This window comes from Amblyomma maculatum, chromosome 3 (genome assembly GCF_055883805.1).
Source record: "Amblyomma maculatum isolate TAMU_Amacu chromosome 3, ASM5588380v1, whole genome shotgun sequence".
In the NCBI taxonomy this organism is placed as follows: domain Eukaryota; kingdom Metazoa; phylum Arthropoda; class Arachnida; order Ixodida; family Ixodidae; genus Amblyomma; species Amblyomma maculatum.
Window position 1 is genome coordinate 54,342,074 of NC_139346.1, and position 17,892 is coordinate 54,359,965.

General features: G+C 44.3%; 1 protein-coding gene across 1 annotated transcript in view; it reads right to left on the bottom strand.

Moving 5' to 3' along the window:
• Positions 1-17,892, bottom strand: part of LOC146194778 (uncharacterized) — a 98,787-nt gene that overhangs the window by 37,577 nt on the left and 43,318 nt on the right. Inside the window, exons 6-7 of the mRNA XM_084596119.1 lie at positions 15,445-15,492; positions 9,719-9,824 (exon numbers count right to left, since the gene is read on the bottom strand). Of these exons, the coding sequence (XP_084452245.1) occupies positions 9,719-9,824; positions 15,445-15,492 (154 nt within the window). The remainder of the gene's footprint in view (positions 1-9,718; positions 9,825-15,444; positions 15,493-17,892) is intronic.

Here is a 17,892-nt window from a genome sequence, read left to right on the forward strand (position 1 = left end):
CTCCTCAGCACCCTTCTCCACCTCTTTCTCCATCTCTTTGCTTGTTATCCTTATCCCGTAGCAATACAAAAGCCTTGTGCAAACATGGCAGAAATACAGACCGTTAAATTCGACCGCAACAATTCATCTAAAAGTATGTAGATTTCGAACACTGGAGATGCAACCTTCTATAAAAAGCAAGACATTTTGAAATGTACATTTCGAAGACCTTGTAGGTTCATAAACGGCTCTGGATGAGTAAGAATGCTAACATGCGGCCCAGTTAGTTCAGCATATTTGGAGACATGCGCTTCTGCTTAACTAGGGGATGGATGAAACACAACACACTGTAATAGCGCAATCCTGGATGGGCGCGCATGAAAAGCTGCAACTTTATAGCTCACGCTGAGTGTAGTCATTCAGTAAATTGACACTTGAAGCGATTACAAAATCGCTTCGTGGACCGCCATTCAAGCACACCATAGCATGTATGTGGTTGTAATTCTGCGATTTTGGACTTGCCGAGTACGACGCCCACGCAGAGCATGAATGAATAAACCGTCAGGTAAAATATTCAACTTTCATGCCTGTGCCGGGCCAGGTTTCTTGTCATACATTTAGCTATTTTTTTATTTAACACCAGCTTTAAATTAGCTTTGTAATCTGAGCTGCTTTCATCTTAATTCGACAATATTTACCCTTTCATGCCAGGACCCGAATTTTCCACGAAGCTTATAAATACAGCAACTGATAGTGCAACATTCAATTTTTTTAATGTATTTTCTTCTAATGGAGCCCTTTTAAATGCAAACGACGTTTCCATATTACGACACTGTCAGTAGAGCATGGCTTACGAGGCCAACAAAAAAATTAGGGTGTTTGGAAATTTGCGAGCAGAAAACTTCTAAAAGTATCACAAAAACCGTTGTAACATTCCAAAGATGCCTCAGTTTGTTAACATGAATGAATGAAGCTGGAACTGTTTAAAAAACCATATTGTGGGAAAAAATGTTGGAGGAGGTTAGCTTTACTGTTGCACAACACTAACCGGGAAACAATCATGCTAAACGAAGGTAAGCTAGAGAAGTTGCACGTTTATATTTGAAGGTGGGGTTCGGGGTCAGTGTTTGCACTGCCCTCCAACCACGGCCTCCCCTTTTACGACACTAATCGCTCCGGTAGCAGGTTACGGGATGTTGGATAAAATGCATCAAACGTGACACAAGCACTACCCTTCACGCTAGAGTGGGATGGTCACGAAGAGAAGACGCAATGATAGTTCAATGATGTTCGATGCCCGTATACCACTGGTAAACGATTGGGCAATCTTCAAACAAGCACGAAGTTGTCGTGGGTGTCCAAGTACTACGGCAGAAAGACGGCGGGGGTTAGAGTCATCGTTGCGTGTCAGGGAGGCTTGGCTGGGAAGTAATGGAGATGAAGGTCGTGGCAGTGAGCACCATGAGAAGACAAATATTTGTCGGAAGCTTCTGCAGATGGCTTGTAGATCGGTAGCATTGTACTGAAACGCTACAAAAAGAAACAGGCAATCTCAGTAGTTGTGATCAGAGTGAATGTAGTAGTACATATTTCTTTACAATTGTGATGAAAGTCCTCTGTGAACTGTTATTTGGACACAGTAGGAGAATAGAGTTTTATACTTCGTACTTGAGGCACTAAGCAGCTCTTCAAAGATAATGGAAAGAAACATTTGACTGAGTCCTTCGAGCGGAGACGTGGAAACCAGTGGTGAAGAAGTATGTCGTGGCGAAGGAATTTGGCGATTTTGGAATGTGAGCAGCAGCGGCTCCAACGTATTTGGTGAGGGGGTCAACGGCAGCAATGTCCTAGTGGTTGCCCGATTAGGTATAGGGCAGGAGTCAATACAAGGTTAAGCTGTAGACATTGGAATCTGGGAAAGGAGGTTTAACAGATGTAGGAGATTCGGAGGAGGGAGTAGACATTATTATCTGTGAAATGAGGTTTAACAAATGTAGGAGATTTGGAGGAGAGACACGGCGTTTGAATAGTTTGTATGATATAGAAGTGCTGAGATACGACAAAAAAAGAGTTCGGAAAGGTGGACCAGAGAAAATACTTTTTGATGCGCTTATGCGCTTTCTGTTAGGCAAGGTGGGCATGAGAGACGTCATCGTGAAATGCCTCCAGAATGTCTTTTGAGGAGTATGGGGATAATAGAATAGGTGGCCAAAAGGGTCGAGGTTGGGCGAAACAAGCTTCGCATCTAGTAACTGGTGGCTGTTCTGCGGACGACGAGTGCTGCATATGACGGCCGAGTAGCATTGCTGTTGTGGTCAATTACTTTGTTGCAATAATGGCCGGTTCACTGGTCGAAATCGAGGTCATACTCAATGGCGTTTGGCACCCGAAGTATTGTTAGCGGTTATCAAAGCTGCATGACTGGAGCCACAAGGAGTTTTGGCACATGAGCGGCACGTCAGCTGGGGAGGACTAGTGGGGAGATGGTGGTGCGACAGGACCGCGACAAAGAACGTCGGAGTACCAGAACCGGTTATCTCATGCGCGCGTGACCGTGAACGCGTACTTTTAAAGACGGGTAATACTCTGCCCGAACATACTGTCAGATTATTTAAGCATCGGATCCATCTAGCCCGTGGTGGTCAGTCACGACCGCGAAGAGACGGTCGTAGTGAAACGGACGAAGTTTCTGTGCGTCCGGAAAACCGCCCGAATATGTGCTTCCCAGTGATAACGTAAATCACTCAGTCATTGGTGAGTATCCAGTGCGTACTCAGTTCAGTTCAATTCAGTCGCGTCCGACTCTTCATCACCCTATGGACCATATCACGCCACGCTTTCCGGTCTCTCACTATCTTCCTAACAATGCATAACTTCATCTGCAGCGGCTTGAGGATGCTATCTTACCATCGCGTTCGCTGCCTACGCCTTCTCCGGTGACCCTCAACCTTTCCCAGCAACAAATCTTTCTCCAGCGACTCCTCTTTTATCAGATGACAAAATTAGCTGAACTTTAACTTTAGGATTTGACCCTCCAATGAGCATTCAGGGTTTATGGTCGGCAATATCGACTGATTTAATCTTCTGGCTGTCCAAGGAACTCTCAATAGTCTCCGCCAGCACCACAATTCAAACGCGTCAATTCTTCAGCGGTCAGCCTTCACAGTCCAACTCTCGCATCCATACATTACAACTGGAAAGACCATAGCATGATTTATACGGATCTTGGTTGGCAGTGTAATGTCTACCTCTTTACTAGGCGGTCAAGGCTAGCCATATCTCTCTTTCCCAGAAGCAGGCGTCTCCTAGTTTCATGGCTCTAGTCTCCTTCCGGGGTAATCATGGAGCCCCAAAAGAGAAAATCTATCACAGCTTCCACTTCTGGTCCCTTGATGCTCGAGGACTTGATAGGGCAAGACGCCATGATCTTTCTCTTTTTAATGTTCAGTTTAAGCCCAAATTTCTCACTCTCTTCTTGTACGTTCATCAGACGTCTCTTGAGTTCCACTTCACTTTCTGCCATTAAATTGGTATCATCCGCATATCTAAGGTTGTTGATATGTTTCCCAGCAATATTCACTCCAGCTGAAGACTCGTCCAGACCGGCCTTCCTCATGATGCACTCAGCATATAGGTTAAATAGGCAGGGCGACAGTATGCATCCTTGTCTCACTTCTTTCTCAATCAGAAACCAATCAGTAAGAATATGCCCAGTTCTGACTGTGGCCTCTTGCCCTTCATACTGGTTCCTGAGGAGATAGATGAGGGGAATCCGAACTCCCATCTCTCGGAGAGCTTGCCACAATCTGCTGTGATCTATGCAGTCAAACGCTTTCGCATAACAAATAAAGCAGAAGTAGATGAGTTTCTGGACCTCCCTTGCTTTTTCCATGATGCAGCGAAGATTGGCAATCTGATCTATAGTTCCTTTGTCCTTGCGAAACCCAGCTTGCACGTCCGGAAGCGCCAGATCCATATATTTCTGCAGCCTACCTTGGAGAATTTTCAACATCACCTTTCTAGCATGCGAAATAAGTTCGAGCGTACGATAGATGGAACATTCTTTGGCACTTCCTTTCTCTGGAATGGGGATGTAAACTGACCTCCTCCAATCTTGTGGCCACTGCAGGGTTGTCCACATATGCTGACATAATGTATACAGAACGTTAACAGCGCTGTCATGGTTGACGTTTTGAAGCAAATCAGCTGCAATGCCATCAATTCCGCTAGCTTTGTTCTTATCAAGGCTGGCTAAGGCCCATTCAACTTCACTCTTCAGGATGCCCGGCTCGAGAGCAGTAATCACATCCGTCTTATGTTGGGATTTCTCATTCGGGTCCTTCTTGTACAGTTCTTCTGTGTATTCCTGCCGCCTCTTCTTTATCTCCGAGGCTTAGGTGAGGTCCCTGCTTCGTTTGTCCTTTAACACGCCCAGATTAGCACAGAAGCTTCCTTTGACATCTTTGATTTTCTTATACAGAGCTATTGTGTTCCTCAATTGGCTGTCGTCCTCAACTGCTTGGCACTCTATGTTCAGGAAGGCATTCTTATCTCGTCTTGATATTTTCTGAAAATCCGCATTGAGAACCTTGTATTTTTCTCTTTACCCTATACCTTTTGCCATCCTCCTTTCCTCAGGTATTTGCAAAGCCTCTTCAGATAACCAGTTTGCTTTCTTGCATTTCTTTTGCTTTGGAACTACCTTAGTAGCAATTTCTTGTTTCTGGTCGCTTCCCGACACATCCACAACTGAGCGTCCTTTTGGCTTTAGCCGAGCCGCTTCATTCGGCCTGGAGGTACTAGGAATCGCCCTTTGTTCATCCCCAGTAACATTTGGGACGCCTTCCAACATGGGGACTCATCTTCCGGCGCCGTATCTTTAGATTCTAATGTGACTGGTCATAAGGTTTTCTTCGCAGGAAATACTGGAGTGGGTTGCCATTACCTTCTGTAGTGCATCGCATTTTATCAGAACTCTCTGCCGTGACCTGCCTATCTTGGGTGGCCATACACAGCAGAGCTCACGACTTCATCGAGATTCGCAAGCCCCTCCGCCACGACAAGGACAAGTTGCTAAGCAAGGCTACGAAGTTGCTAAGCCAGTAATTGGCACACAGAAAGAAACAAAATGAAAACGCAAGGAAGGCGATTACGCAATAGGGACACGCGCACTGCTGTACCCCTAGGCGGTCTTCCAACCTCTGCCGTCCACCGCCTTGCCCGACGTCTCTGCGGAACGTGATTCTCGTCAAGCAGCGTGCTCAGTGTGCTTGTAATTTATGCACCCCCTTTGTTTAAACCCCTGTGCTCCGCGTTTCGGGTCTGCTTGGCGGCAGAACACCAGCTTGTAAGGTCTCAATCGGCCACGATAGAGTCAGCTAACTGCAGTTTTTACAGTTGACGGCATTTGAGTGAAAACAAATTCATCATGTGCAACTGCGCAGAGAAGAGGCTTCCACTAGACCTTTTACTGAAAAACAAATTATTGAGTCTAAAATTATATAAAATACGCGGCATGGCAGCTATAAATGCAATTTTTATACACATAGGTTTTTATAACAAATTATGCATTGTCACACAATTTTATTTTGCCAGAACATCAGCAACTTCGAGTAAAACTTTTGAAGATAATGACACGGAGCATTCCTCGTCTTTGCACTGTGCTGATCAAGAGCTTTTCCCTTCTCAAGGCGAGTAAGCCGAAGTTTTGGCCTTTAGTCACTGACCGTACAAGTTCAATGCCGCTCTGTTAGTATTGGTGACTTATCCAAAACCTGACTTTTCTGTCAAGGCCAGCTGCTGAGACAAGAGAGGTTCAAAAACTCTGTACTGTGGGATTCGCTTAAGCCCTTTTAAACTCACTACGCTGTAGAAATGCACTCAAGATTCTAGAAAAGACGGTAAAAATTGACAATAGAGTATGGAGCATCTGTTGCCCGAAATTCATTTCCGTTCTGTATCTTTTATCAATATCGCAATTACGATCTCAGGATATCGAGTCTCTGTATCGAAGATACTTTTTCCACTATCTTGGTCAGCTCTGAATTCAGTTCCGCTGTGAAAAATTGTGGGCTGGCGTAGGAACAACGCAGAACAGGAGTCTCTGCACGGCAGAATGAACCACGCCAATTACTTATCCACTAGATTTGGTGTGCAAAACGGCAGGTGAGTGATCAAAATTGCAAAAGGTTAAAATAGGTCGTAACAGGCTCCAGGGGTGCAAATACTGCCTCAAGAAATTCGCACTAAACGAAGTGCATGCTGTAGTGGAGAAGCACTTATGAGTGTGACAATACGGCAAATTGCGAATCGACCAGCGAAAATATGATGGCAGTTTTAAAACAGCACAGTTTTTGAAGTCAGCTGCGTACTAAGAAAATGGTGTGCATCAATAATTGTATAAGATGGAGGGCGTATTGTTTTCTCTGCAAGAGGAACATTTATTATTAGATTACTAATAGACTACTGGACAGCGTCGAAGACACGCCTGGTAAATGTTCGTAAGGCCGAGCAAGATCATGAAAAATACCGACAAAAAATCGGACTATTTCGCCCAAGGAGCACTGAAACGTTCGTTTTTTTTTTTTTTTCATTTGACGCATCTAGGAATGGCAGCAATAATTGGCTAAAATATCTTCGGAGGGTTGCAACGATCAAACATGACATTACGATACCTTCCCCTAAGTCATCGGATGGGGCAAAGGGGATTTAGTATGCGTCCTATTTATACATACAGATTTGTAAAGATCCTATATCTTAAGTGAGAGTCTGAAAAAAGTTCGAGTCTGGCTCTTTAAAAATAGCTAGGGGAGACGTAAGTTTAAATGAGGAGATACGGATTCTTACGAGTGATGGGGTTGAAGGCAAGAATTTTGGTACATAAATGTACCGACAAATTGTTTTTCTCGCTAACGCGACGGGACAAGAGCAGGTCAGTGTGGACGAGAGACGGAGCATGTCAGCAACGTTGACCGAGTGAATGATTGACATATATTTTTCAGCCAAACTTGGCCTCATGTTACGGGCCTAAAAGCATTGACACTACCCTGAATAATAAAGCGTTCACTTGACGATATGCGATAAAGGGGCGTAAACTTATTCCTGACACCTCAGTGTGAATATAACTGTGTTGCTTCAGAGGTCTGTCCGAAAGTTGGAATTGACACTGTGCATAGTTGCGTGATTTCGGAAGGGGAAGAGGAATAGTCCTGGACAGATGTGAGGTCGATGGCGCTCAGGATCAGAAATACGGCATTGAGAGGAGCTGGGATTGGATCGGAAAGGCGTGCTTTTCAGAGGCGGGGGGGGGGGGGGGGGGGAGGGTAAGGATGAATTGAAGGGATAGAACCAACTGTAGAGCCTGCTTAGTGAGGAGTGGTTCCCGAATTTGTTTGGAAGGCGCCGAAAAGAGAACCCTCAAGAGCCGAATAATCTGCACATTGATTAAAACATATTGGGAGAGACGGCAGATGCAGTGGTAATAAAACGTCTAATCAGTCATTTGGTGAGAAGAGGAGGAAAGTGTATCTTCGCAGTTACAATAAAGGACGTGGTCGGCAAACTTAACTAAGTTGAAGTTGGGATATTTTTAATTAATGAAACTTTGAAATCACTAATGGATGGACAGGCGGACAAAACCTAACACCTGCTGACGCTTTGTGCAGGAAATCATAGCTGAGCATGGGCTAATGGACGCGTGTAAGGAAAACAAAAGCACATGACACCATCAGTGGTGATAGCTACTTATACACAGTCTTGTAAACTAGCCATTCTCTCACTAGCATCGCATAAGATGAAGCTGTTGTAATGTTCGCGTACTTCTCGCAGACTTCAAAGGAAATCTAACTTTATAATGGAGAAAGTGGCACTCCTGGCAATGTTTCCAAAGTAGTGCTTTGAAGTTCTCCATCAGTCAGTTCTCACAATATCAGCAAGAACAGCATTTTCACAGATTTTAGGTGGTACAGTTCTACTTTTGGCAGGTGGGAAGTTCAGTTTTTTTTTTTTGCGGCTTCCAGGAAGAAAGTTTGAAGAGGCGACAAAGACCGGCGCAAGCGTAACTGAGCAGCCACGCGATGAACTCTAATACGTATGTTTGCTAGAGGATGTTGGTGAAGATGTGGGCAATAAAGGTCATTCTATTCGTGGTACAGTAGTTGAGGAAATTAATAGAATTTGTGGGTGCGTAGGACGTCACGAAAATTCGCACGCGTATCTTGTAGTCACGTGCGGCTGGTGCGTGCAATATTGGCGCGTAGCCACAATAACATTCCAATTAATGGGGATGTAGTGGACGCCAGGCATCATACACAGTTGGTCTTGAGAATTAGGGCTCGGCTCGGTCACAGGCGAGGGAAGTGAAGAAGTGTATAAAGGTGTTTCTTCAACTGCCGCATTCGTCGATACGTTATTAACTGGGTGTTTACCTTGGGACATATGATGAGTTAAGAAATGAAGCTTTTCCTTAGAAGGTCACGTAACTCTGAAGAAAGAGTAGATGTGCTTGAAGAGGCAAGGAATTAAGAAATATTCACGTGTAGATTTTTTTTTACAGATAATAAAATTGAGAAGGTGAGCAAATCAGCAGAGATAGAGCGGCAGGGATACGAGGTGTTTTGTGGCACAAATATTGGAAACTAAATTCTGGCTGGCGAGAGAAGGGGAATTAAAATATCCCATGCCTTTCAAAATACGGATACGGAGAACGCGGTCACCTTCATACATCTCGATACTTGCGCACCGACAAGGGCGAAAATCGTCTCAAAATAAGGCTAAACGTATATTCAGGAAGTACCTAACTTTTGTGGCATCAGCGACGTGAAGTGGGCTGTGTAAGAAGAAACATTTGCATGGTGCAGTAATCATACCATTTGTATATCACTTAGAGCACAATAATAAATTTTATTGAAGCGTTCGAACGATTTATGGCGCTATATTGGCCATGCTGTTTGGAGCCAGATCACGATGCCCTCACCTCGGAGGTGTGAGAAACAAGAAGGTCATGTTGGCTGGAACTATCATTGCAAGTATGTTGGCCCGAGGTCTGGAAACAGAAGTTCTATGGGAAGGCAGGCCCGCTCGTGAAACATTGAAATACGAACAGCTGGCAGATTCCTTAAACGTAGCGACTAATCAGCTTACACCATGACGAAAGATGTGCCGCTAGGTATGACACCAAAATGATCCTCCAGGAATGATGATGATGATAAACTCTTTATTTACTCCCAGAGAAGGGGAGCCAGCGAAAAGACTGGTTGCACTGCTTAGAGAAGGTAAGCAGGGACAGGAGAAGAAGCGTGGAACGAGACGCACCTTTAACACTCGTTACACAAGAAGTCGCCAGAGGGACTTTGCTTCATTACTACTTTGTATACATTTATGTATTGTTACGGGCGAAGCAGAAAAAGCGGACAATGGCGTGGGCTGGCGCGCTCGCGCTAGGTCAGCCATCTTTCATTAAACGTCATCTACCACCGCGATCGGTCATGTTCTGTCGCCTTTCATCATCGGCTTGCCGCCCCGTAACAGTATATTCATTTTTCTTTTAGATATCTGTCTCCCCTGACAGAATTACAGTAGGACACATTATGGCCTTAACAGGAAGACGAGGCATAACTTGGTCTCCTATGCAGTCGAAGACCATACATGGTGATGTATAGTAATTACAGCAAAAGAAGACAATTATATTTGGAAAAAGTGTTTACTGTCTAGCTTTTCATAACTTAGACAAAAAGCTCACCTGTATTTTGAAACAGTGCGGTTATTTGTGTTGCATTTTAATTTCTGGCATGGGTGTTCAGAAGTTATCTCTCCAGATATCGGCTTCTTCTCGTAGATGCAGTTTCCTGAAACAGTATTATAGTATCAAAAACAGGTTTTGCATCTGATAACTTGATGAACTCCAATACGTTATCCGCTATGAAGACAAAAGCCTTTAATGCATCATCGTTGCCAGCAGAAGCTTTTGGAAGAGGGTGCCATACGCTCGAGGGCGATAGTTAAAAATAAATAAATAAACCTTGTTTTCATCGGCAGTAGAATATCCATTACTTAGATCCCCAGCCGAGTGCGTTAACAGCTGGGCCACGCCCTGGATCGTGAAGCGTTCATCATAATTCCCCTTGTCTACCGTAAAGGAAGCGGGATTCCGCGAGTGATAGATACTGCGCTGTTTATTTCCTGTAAACGAATTATAGAATGCTGTAGAACTTTGATGCGTTCAATGAAATGCTGGTTGTGTTCGAAAAGAGGCGCACCATATACCGTCACGGCTGGTATTGATGGAACCTGGCGATTCATGAATAGACGACGCTGAGCCCGCCGGGCGTCCGATTCAGGTGTCCGTGCGGCGCCTTTCATTTGCCGCTTCCTCAAGCGCGGCACCACACAGCAAACAGAAGCAGACCCACATGTTTAGGAGGCGTTAGTACAGCAGGCATCAGCGGCATTTCAAATTGATTTACAGGATGGAAAAGACGCAGTATCTGTCAAAATTCTCCGCGGATATTTATTTATTTATTTATAGGAAGGGAAAGGCGCGGTAACTGTCTCACTTGTTTTCTGTGGACACCGCAACCGCCCCGTAAGGGAAGGGAGGAAGGTGGGAGTGAAAAGAGAAAGAGAGAAAAAGGAGCAGCCGTAGTGGAGGGCTACGGAGTAATTTCGACCACCTGGGGATCTTTAACGTGCGCTGACATCGCACAGCACAATACGCTTCTTCGTTTCGCCTCCATCGAAACGCAGCAGCCGAGGTCGGGTTCGAACCCGGGTACTCCGGCACAGTAGTCGGGCGTCTTACCACTGCACCACCCCGGCGGGGCTCTCCGCGGATACATGCACCACGCTGTAAAGGAAAAGAGGAAAGTGCGAGTGAACAAACAGAGGGAGATAGAGGTGCCGTAGTGGAGGGTTGCGATCCACCGTGTTATAATGGCTTTCGCATAATCGCACTTTAGTCGTCTAAAGCACCCTTGAGATTTTGTCTTTGTTCTGAAATTTGTTAAAAGCATATATGATATAATATTGAGAAACACAGTAGTAGTGAAGACGCTACGGTAGTTTCATTGATGTTTTGAGGTTATAAATTAGGCAGAAAAACTGACGGAATTGGTATGTTATAATAAAATCTTCACTGCTCTTCCGCTTTCCATTTGATCAGTAATTATGTAACACCTTTTGCGGAACAAAGGTCACCTAAGGAGAGTTCTACTGATTCTGGCTCAATTGATATCGCACCTTTTGTGTCTGTAGGGTGAGGGATAGATGTGGAATACCGAAACGTACTAATGCACTCAGATTTCAAGTCAAAACAGCTGCTGCCTCGGTTGTTTGGCGGCAGCTTCTCGTCTATGTGGGGCCAATAACTACTAATATTCGTGGGCGCTGGACGTTCTGTACACACGAATTTGTTTTTATAAAACCCGTTCCGATAACTAGGAACCCAGCATTCTTTCTACCATGTGGCTGGAGTTCCTGCTTAAGATAAACAAAATCAACAGCCACCGCCAAAATGTTTGTCGAAAAAAAAATACACCTTTTTAGTAAAGTAGTGGCTAGGGCACGTTATTCAGTTCGAATTCTTCCTTGCCCAAAACCACAGGCTTCCCACGACTTAAGAAATGTAAGTGGCAGCATCGTTGACAAATATTAGCTATGAACATTTTATCATCATTTTGTTCGATGTCGCACAGAGTGAAATGCTCTAAGGACCTGCTGCACAGCCTATTGTGTACAAGTATGCCGCATGCAGTGTCCCTTATGAAGAAAAACAGATCATAAACGCTCTCCTCCGACGAAGGTTGAACGATTCAGCGGCAGCCACCATAGCAGCCCAAGTGGATAAAAACGGTGGTACTGTACTTGAACCATGACTAACGGCTGTAGGAGATTTACTTCCAGCCCAGGATATCACAAAGTAGTCCTCATTGCATGCCAAACCTGAGCTATTTATCGCTCATGGAAGAAGCCATCGATTGCATTCACTAGATGTTACAATGCTCTTTCATTAATCTCTCAGCTGCGTATTGAGAAGTACAGGTGTATCTTCCTACCGACAGAAGACCGGCTTCACAACTTCTAAACACTTCTTCAAAACCTACACTTTGTTGTTCGGCTTATTGCAGGCAGCTGTGAGGTCCAGATATTTATGGTTATCGCACTTCCCTGACTGAGGAGCTTATTCAGATATGCTATCTTTATAACTAGTTTCTGGAACACCTTTCAAAGCCGCAATGAACGCGCACAAATGATATTGACTACCGCACTAAAGATTGACTTATACTTACATTGAGAAACGCTAATTCAGAGTGCCACAGTATCTCGTTTATTGTTTCAGATAAATCAAGACGGAATCTAGATGATCCTTCAAAACTTAGTGCAGTTCAAGAGTTTTAAAAAATATCAGCATTGTAGGCCCATGAACCATTGTCGCACTGCCATCATATTTCTGGAATTTTGTTTTCTAGTATTTTTGTTCAACTTGGGCACCGCAGCACTCCTTCTCCCCCAGAGAACTCTGTTTTGACGTCGTAAAGTTACTCCTATTTCAAACGAATGACAATCTTTAACGATAGAACCCCAATGCGCCAATTGATTTTGCTACTGTCACAAAGGTGAACTCTGATGCCAGTTTTGCCAGACTTGTGGGCGGTGCTTCTCCAGATCCACAATTGTGGAATGGCTGTATAATGTGTGCCAGCCACATGCTAACACCTTTTGAGTGCGCCTATAATGTAGCAGGAAAAGCTAGATGTTCCCGTTGTCATCCACAATTTCCTTCCATATTTGTTGGGGAATTTTAAGGCTGTGACCGATAGCAATTTCCGGTGCTCGCGATAGCACCTGCATCATATCTGGTTGTCTTCCTTCAAAAGCCTAAATCTTGCATTGATATGCCTTTTGAACCGAAAGCTTCTCTACGCCATGTAAAGGCGAGGGGGGCCATGATCAACGTAGGCCACAAATGGGAATGCGCCCGGTCTTCTTCGTTCCTCTGTCTGCTTCTCGTTGTCCTCCCCATATTTTCGCTTCTCGTCATCTTCTTCGCTTCTGTTTTTTTGTCCTCTTTAGAAACGTTTTGCTTCCTATCTTCATTCCTTCTGCCGAATTATTGCTGGCGCCTTTCAAATCTGCTTGCTCCTTTACCTGGCTTCTAAATAAACAGCCTGACCACGTGTAACCATTAGTAATTCGGCTTTCGCTTACACACCTGGTTTAATCAACCTAAATAATTAGCAATTTGTATTCCAGAGGCCTAAAGGTCAGGACAGCTTTTTTTTTCGCTCTCCACGCAGCTCTGAAATGCAGACACCGGGGGCAGAGGGCAAAAACACGGCTTCGACTTGCAACCCTCTTTACTGCCGCCTGCACACGAGCTCTGCCCAAACCACTCAACGTTCACAATGGCCGTATATATACGTTTAACTATTTAGTTTGTGGTCTTTTGTTATTGGTGGCCCGAAATATCTAGAGATGTCCTGTAATTACCACAATAAATTGCATCTGCTTGGGTTCTTTGCCCCACACCACGCTTCAATTGGTCAAAGCAGTTGAAAACATATCATAAACGCTACCAATGAGACTGGCAGGGCTAATGCCTGGATTACTACAACACTACGCCTTCAGGCATTCTGCAGCCAGCCAAGTCTCATCGGAGCCTTTCTAATAAATTAATAAAAATTGACCAAACAATTTCTATGCTTCCTAATTCAATTTACTAGCTTATTTTGTGAAGCGTTTTAGTTTTCGGATCATCTTAAGTCTCAGCATTCTTACTAAATTCACTGGGTTTGAAAGATAAATCATTAACGCCTTTCAATAAACTTGTTTCGCGCAATGGGCGGCTACTTCGTATTGTTCGCCACTAAGGATTTGCTTACGCGCACGACATTGCAGTGCTGGCAGATAGCGAAACAAATTTACAGATCCTGGTTATTGCACGTGAACAATGAGAATTTCTAGGCTTTACGTGTATTGTTAACAAATTTGGCTTATGTATTGGGGGGTTAATTCTCCGAAAGCGACTTAGCCTATGAGAAACACAGTAGTTGAGCTCTCCAGAAATTCGGGCCAACTGAGGTTCATTATTGTGCACTCACATTACGCAGAACATGGGTGCCCTGCTTCCTCTCTCCATTTAAAGGCAGTTGCCGTGACCAGGATTCCATCCGGCATAGTTTGGTATATCATTTAAGTGCCCTGATCAGTGCACAAATTAGGTGAGATAATTGACATGAAGTGGTGTTTATTTAATGACTGTCATAATCAGCCGATGACTACAGGAGAGCAGGACGTGCACCGACTGTCAGATTAAAGGCACCGCGGTGTACAGTAAGTGAAGGTAAAAAAACATAGTGATTCAAAAATGCACTGACTGTCAGCTTAAAGGCCCCGCGGTGTACAATAAGAGAAGGTAAAAATACATAGTGATTCAAAAATGTACTGCAGTGGAACAGCGAATGGTTGCAGCGATAACGGAGTTTGGTATGTTAGATAAATATCGAAGGTATTCATTAGGGATTTTGGAAAAGAGTAATTATATCAGGGCTTGGGTGCAGTTGGGAATCACGTACTGTGCCGATGGCATAGATTGAATGAGGGCAAGAGTAAATAAAAGAGCAGGTGCCCACAGCAAGGCTAAAATAGAGCAGCACAGTGTGGTATAGGATGCGGTGTCATCGTATCACGGGAGGTTCTATGTAATATATACATAAAGAACATGCAGAAAACTGGAATATACTAAGTTGTTAGGTAAGGTATCTAAATATATTACAGGAAAAATTGGCTTAGTGTTGCGAAACACATGTAAAGTTATCAGTTATTGTGACAAGTTTGTCTAAAAAACTAGAACGCATAACGGATGTGATTGCAGCTATTCTCACACCAGTCGCTCTTGTTGGTTTGGTCTGTGTTACAAATTGTTTAGAAATATTTGCAAGTGCATTATAAGCAAAAGCGAATCCGCCTACTTTAGCAATACTCGAACTGCTTAAACTGCCTTCATTTTAGGAAGTTTTATTAGTAGCCACTTATTCTCCATTCTTTGTTTATAGCAACACATACATGGCAAAAAAAAGAACGCACCACGTTTTGATGGGCACTTTGATCAAGGAAGCTATTAATAAGGAAGGACACATTTTGTACATAAATTACTCTGTAATCATTAAATACGTACGACCAACGGTTTTGTGTCTGGTGCATTGCCTACGAGATTGCCATTCACTCCGTATCCTAAATGCAAGCATGTTTCCCAATATACACACAAATATCTGCGTTTCTTGCATTGTTTTAGATGGGAATTTCACAAGGTAGATATAATTTGTAGTATTGTAAAATTTACATTATTTTCTTGTGAAATTATAGCCTCAACAATTGCGACCATCATTTCCTCCACGGCGATGGCTGATTCCCCATGTTTCCTTAAGGGACGAAAAATTAGCGACAAATGACACCCTTTGTCCAACCTACCCTTTTCTATCCTTGTCCAGGTTTCTTCTTTCATTGTTTTTGTTACACCTGTGGATAGAATAGAATCACAAAATAGTGTGAGAGGAAATGTGTGTGAATAAAAAATAATATTCAAATATCAGGAAGAGATATATTAGATTGTTAGGTACTGTAAATACACAGCATGCTCTTGCTTTATTTAGCTGCAAAACATGTCGCTTTATTATGAAAGTATTTCTTGAACCTAGAACATGGACTGTGAAAGTGAACAGCCTTCGGTTACTGTAGGCACATTGTTTGAAATTTCGCTTAGAAAAAATACAAAATTGTTGAATTGAGGAGAGGGCCACATTTTTTCGGCAGTTGGTTTACTGTAATGCCTCTATTTGGTTTTGTCGCAGCTGTTACGTATGACTTGCTGATGTAACACCATGTGCTACCGAGAAAAACAAAACTCGAGGGCGCTTCAGAAGTTCCTCGAGATATTTATTCTTGGCGTGCAATGAAAACATATAGGCGGATTATCGCGAGCGCTTTCTTTAGATATTGATTGGAGATTTATGCTCACTTCGAGGTAGCGATGTGAAATGCAGGGCACAGCAGCGCCATTCAGGTGCTGGAGATATAACTTTCTGATGCCCTGATTTATTAGTGCTGTGTAGAATATACCATTGAGTCGAATATATTGACTAATGTAATCTGTGACCTAACATATACCGTCATTGCTGGTATGATGCAAAACATAAGCTACAGAAGTTTTTCGGTCCTGATCACAAATGCAGCCTCACCTCCGCGAGCTAAATTCGCTAGATGTCCGGTAAGTGGGCGGGAAAGGAAGGTGAATAACTGTGGCGAGGAAGAGGAGAAAGAGAGTTTCGGGCTTTTGGGGATGGCGAACGGTTGGCAGCACGAACAGTTGCATCGGAGTCAAAACGGGGCGAGATGAGTACTAACAAGGGGCATAGTCACCACGGCGGTTAACTGACAAGATGGCGTGTACCAACGGCTGCGACAGTAACGGGAGATGTCGCCAACGCATGAACAAGCAAAGATGATAGGGCGATTGTGAGAGGTACGCCATTCATTCAGACTTCGGTACCGATATCGGGGTGAGAAGCCGGTGTTGGAGCAGGCAGTAGCAGTTACTGGAGAGGCAGGTCCAGAATACAAACTAGAATGCCGGCGACGAGGCCGGAAGGTATGCCCATATTCGCAACCTCCTGGCGAACAGCCTGAATGAGTGATATACTAGCCAAGGTGTTGTCCAGCGTATGCGATAGAGAGGCTGCGGGAGTCATTGTCTCAAGTTCATGGCGGACGATTCGGGGAAAAGTACCGTCGTTGGTATGCGGTTGAGAAGTCGGAGGATCCACACAGGAGAGCTAGCAGCTGTGTTCAGCAGTAGTTCAAAACGGGGAGAAATGCGCCACTGTTTCGTTTGCTCGAAACTTTGGCACACCTGCAGCAGAGAGTCCACGGTAGAACAATCTTTGCCCAACAGCAGGTTGAGGGCATCGTTGGCAATGCTTGTTAGTATGTGGCCGACTTTATCCGCCTCAGACATAGTTTGTTCTTCTTTGCGGCAAAGATACAGGGCGTCATTGATGTAGGTGAGATACGACTCTGTGGATGTCTGGGCGCGAGAGGCGAGCCCTTTCTTGGCGGCTAGTTGGCGGCCAGTAGGCTTTCTGAACAGATCGTGGAGCTTCTGTTGCAGATATCCAATGATGTCAAGGCATCTTCATGAGTTTCAAACCACACCCGCGCGGTCCCAGTCCGGTAGAAGATCATATTCGGGAGCTTGGATCTCACCGGTTGTGCTTGCTGAAACGTTCGTATAGGGCCAGCTAGTCTACATCAACGTCGTCGGTCCCGCAGATAATTCCGGGGCCACGGGGGTTGCGCATGACAACAGCTGGTGCAGCGGACGTTGTAGCAGCGCCGTCTGCAGGCATTGTGGTTGTACTGAAGTGGCGGCTATTGCGGAGATTCAAGTTGTCACAGGGGATCGAATGGATTCACCTCCACCAAGTGATGTTACGGGAAAGGTCCACAAGCGATAGCGATTCGTACCACTAGCGTTTATGGAAGTTCAGGTCTGTCCACCCTCAGCCTCATCGTCTTTTGGCAGTCGGTTGCACTTCGTCGTCCTCCCAAGCAAGAACAGTGAAAACCGCTAGTAACAATATAGTATCAAGCAAGAAGCTTTTACTACAAGTCTTACCACTCACATGCAGCTCGGATGCATTACAAGATATATTCATATGATTTTGCTTTACAACCTTGAGGTTCTCATGTCTCAGCTGCACAAAATAATCTTAAAGGGACACTAAATACACCCAAATAAGCTATCCAAATATAATGAACGGCATCTGGTGAAACTGTCGCCGCATATTCGGCAGCAAAAGATCTAATTATTGCCGACAGCCGAGATATTGAGATAAGAAGTTGAGTTTTTTTTTGTTCCCG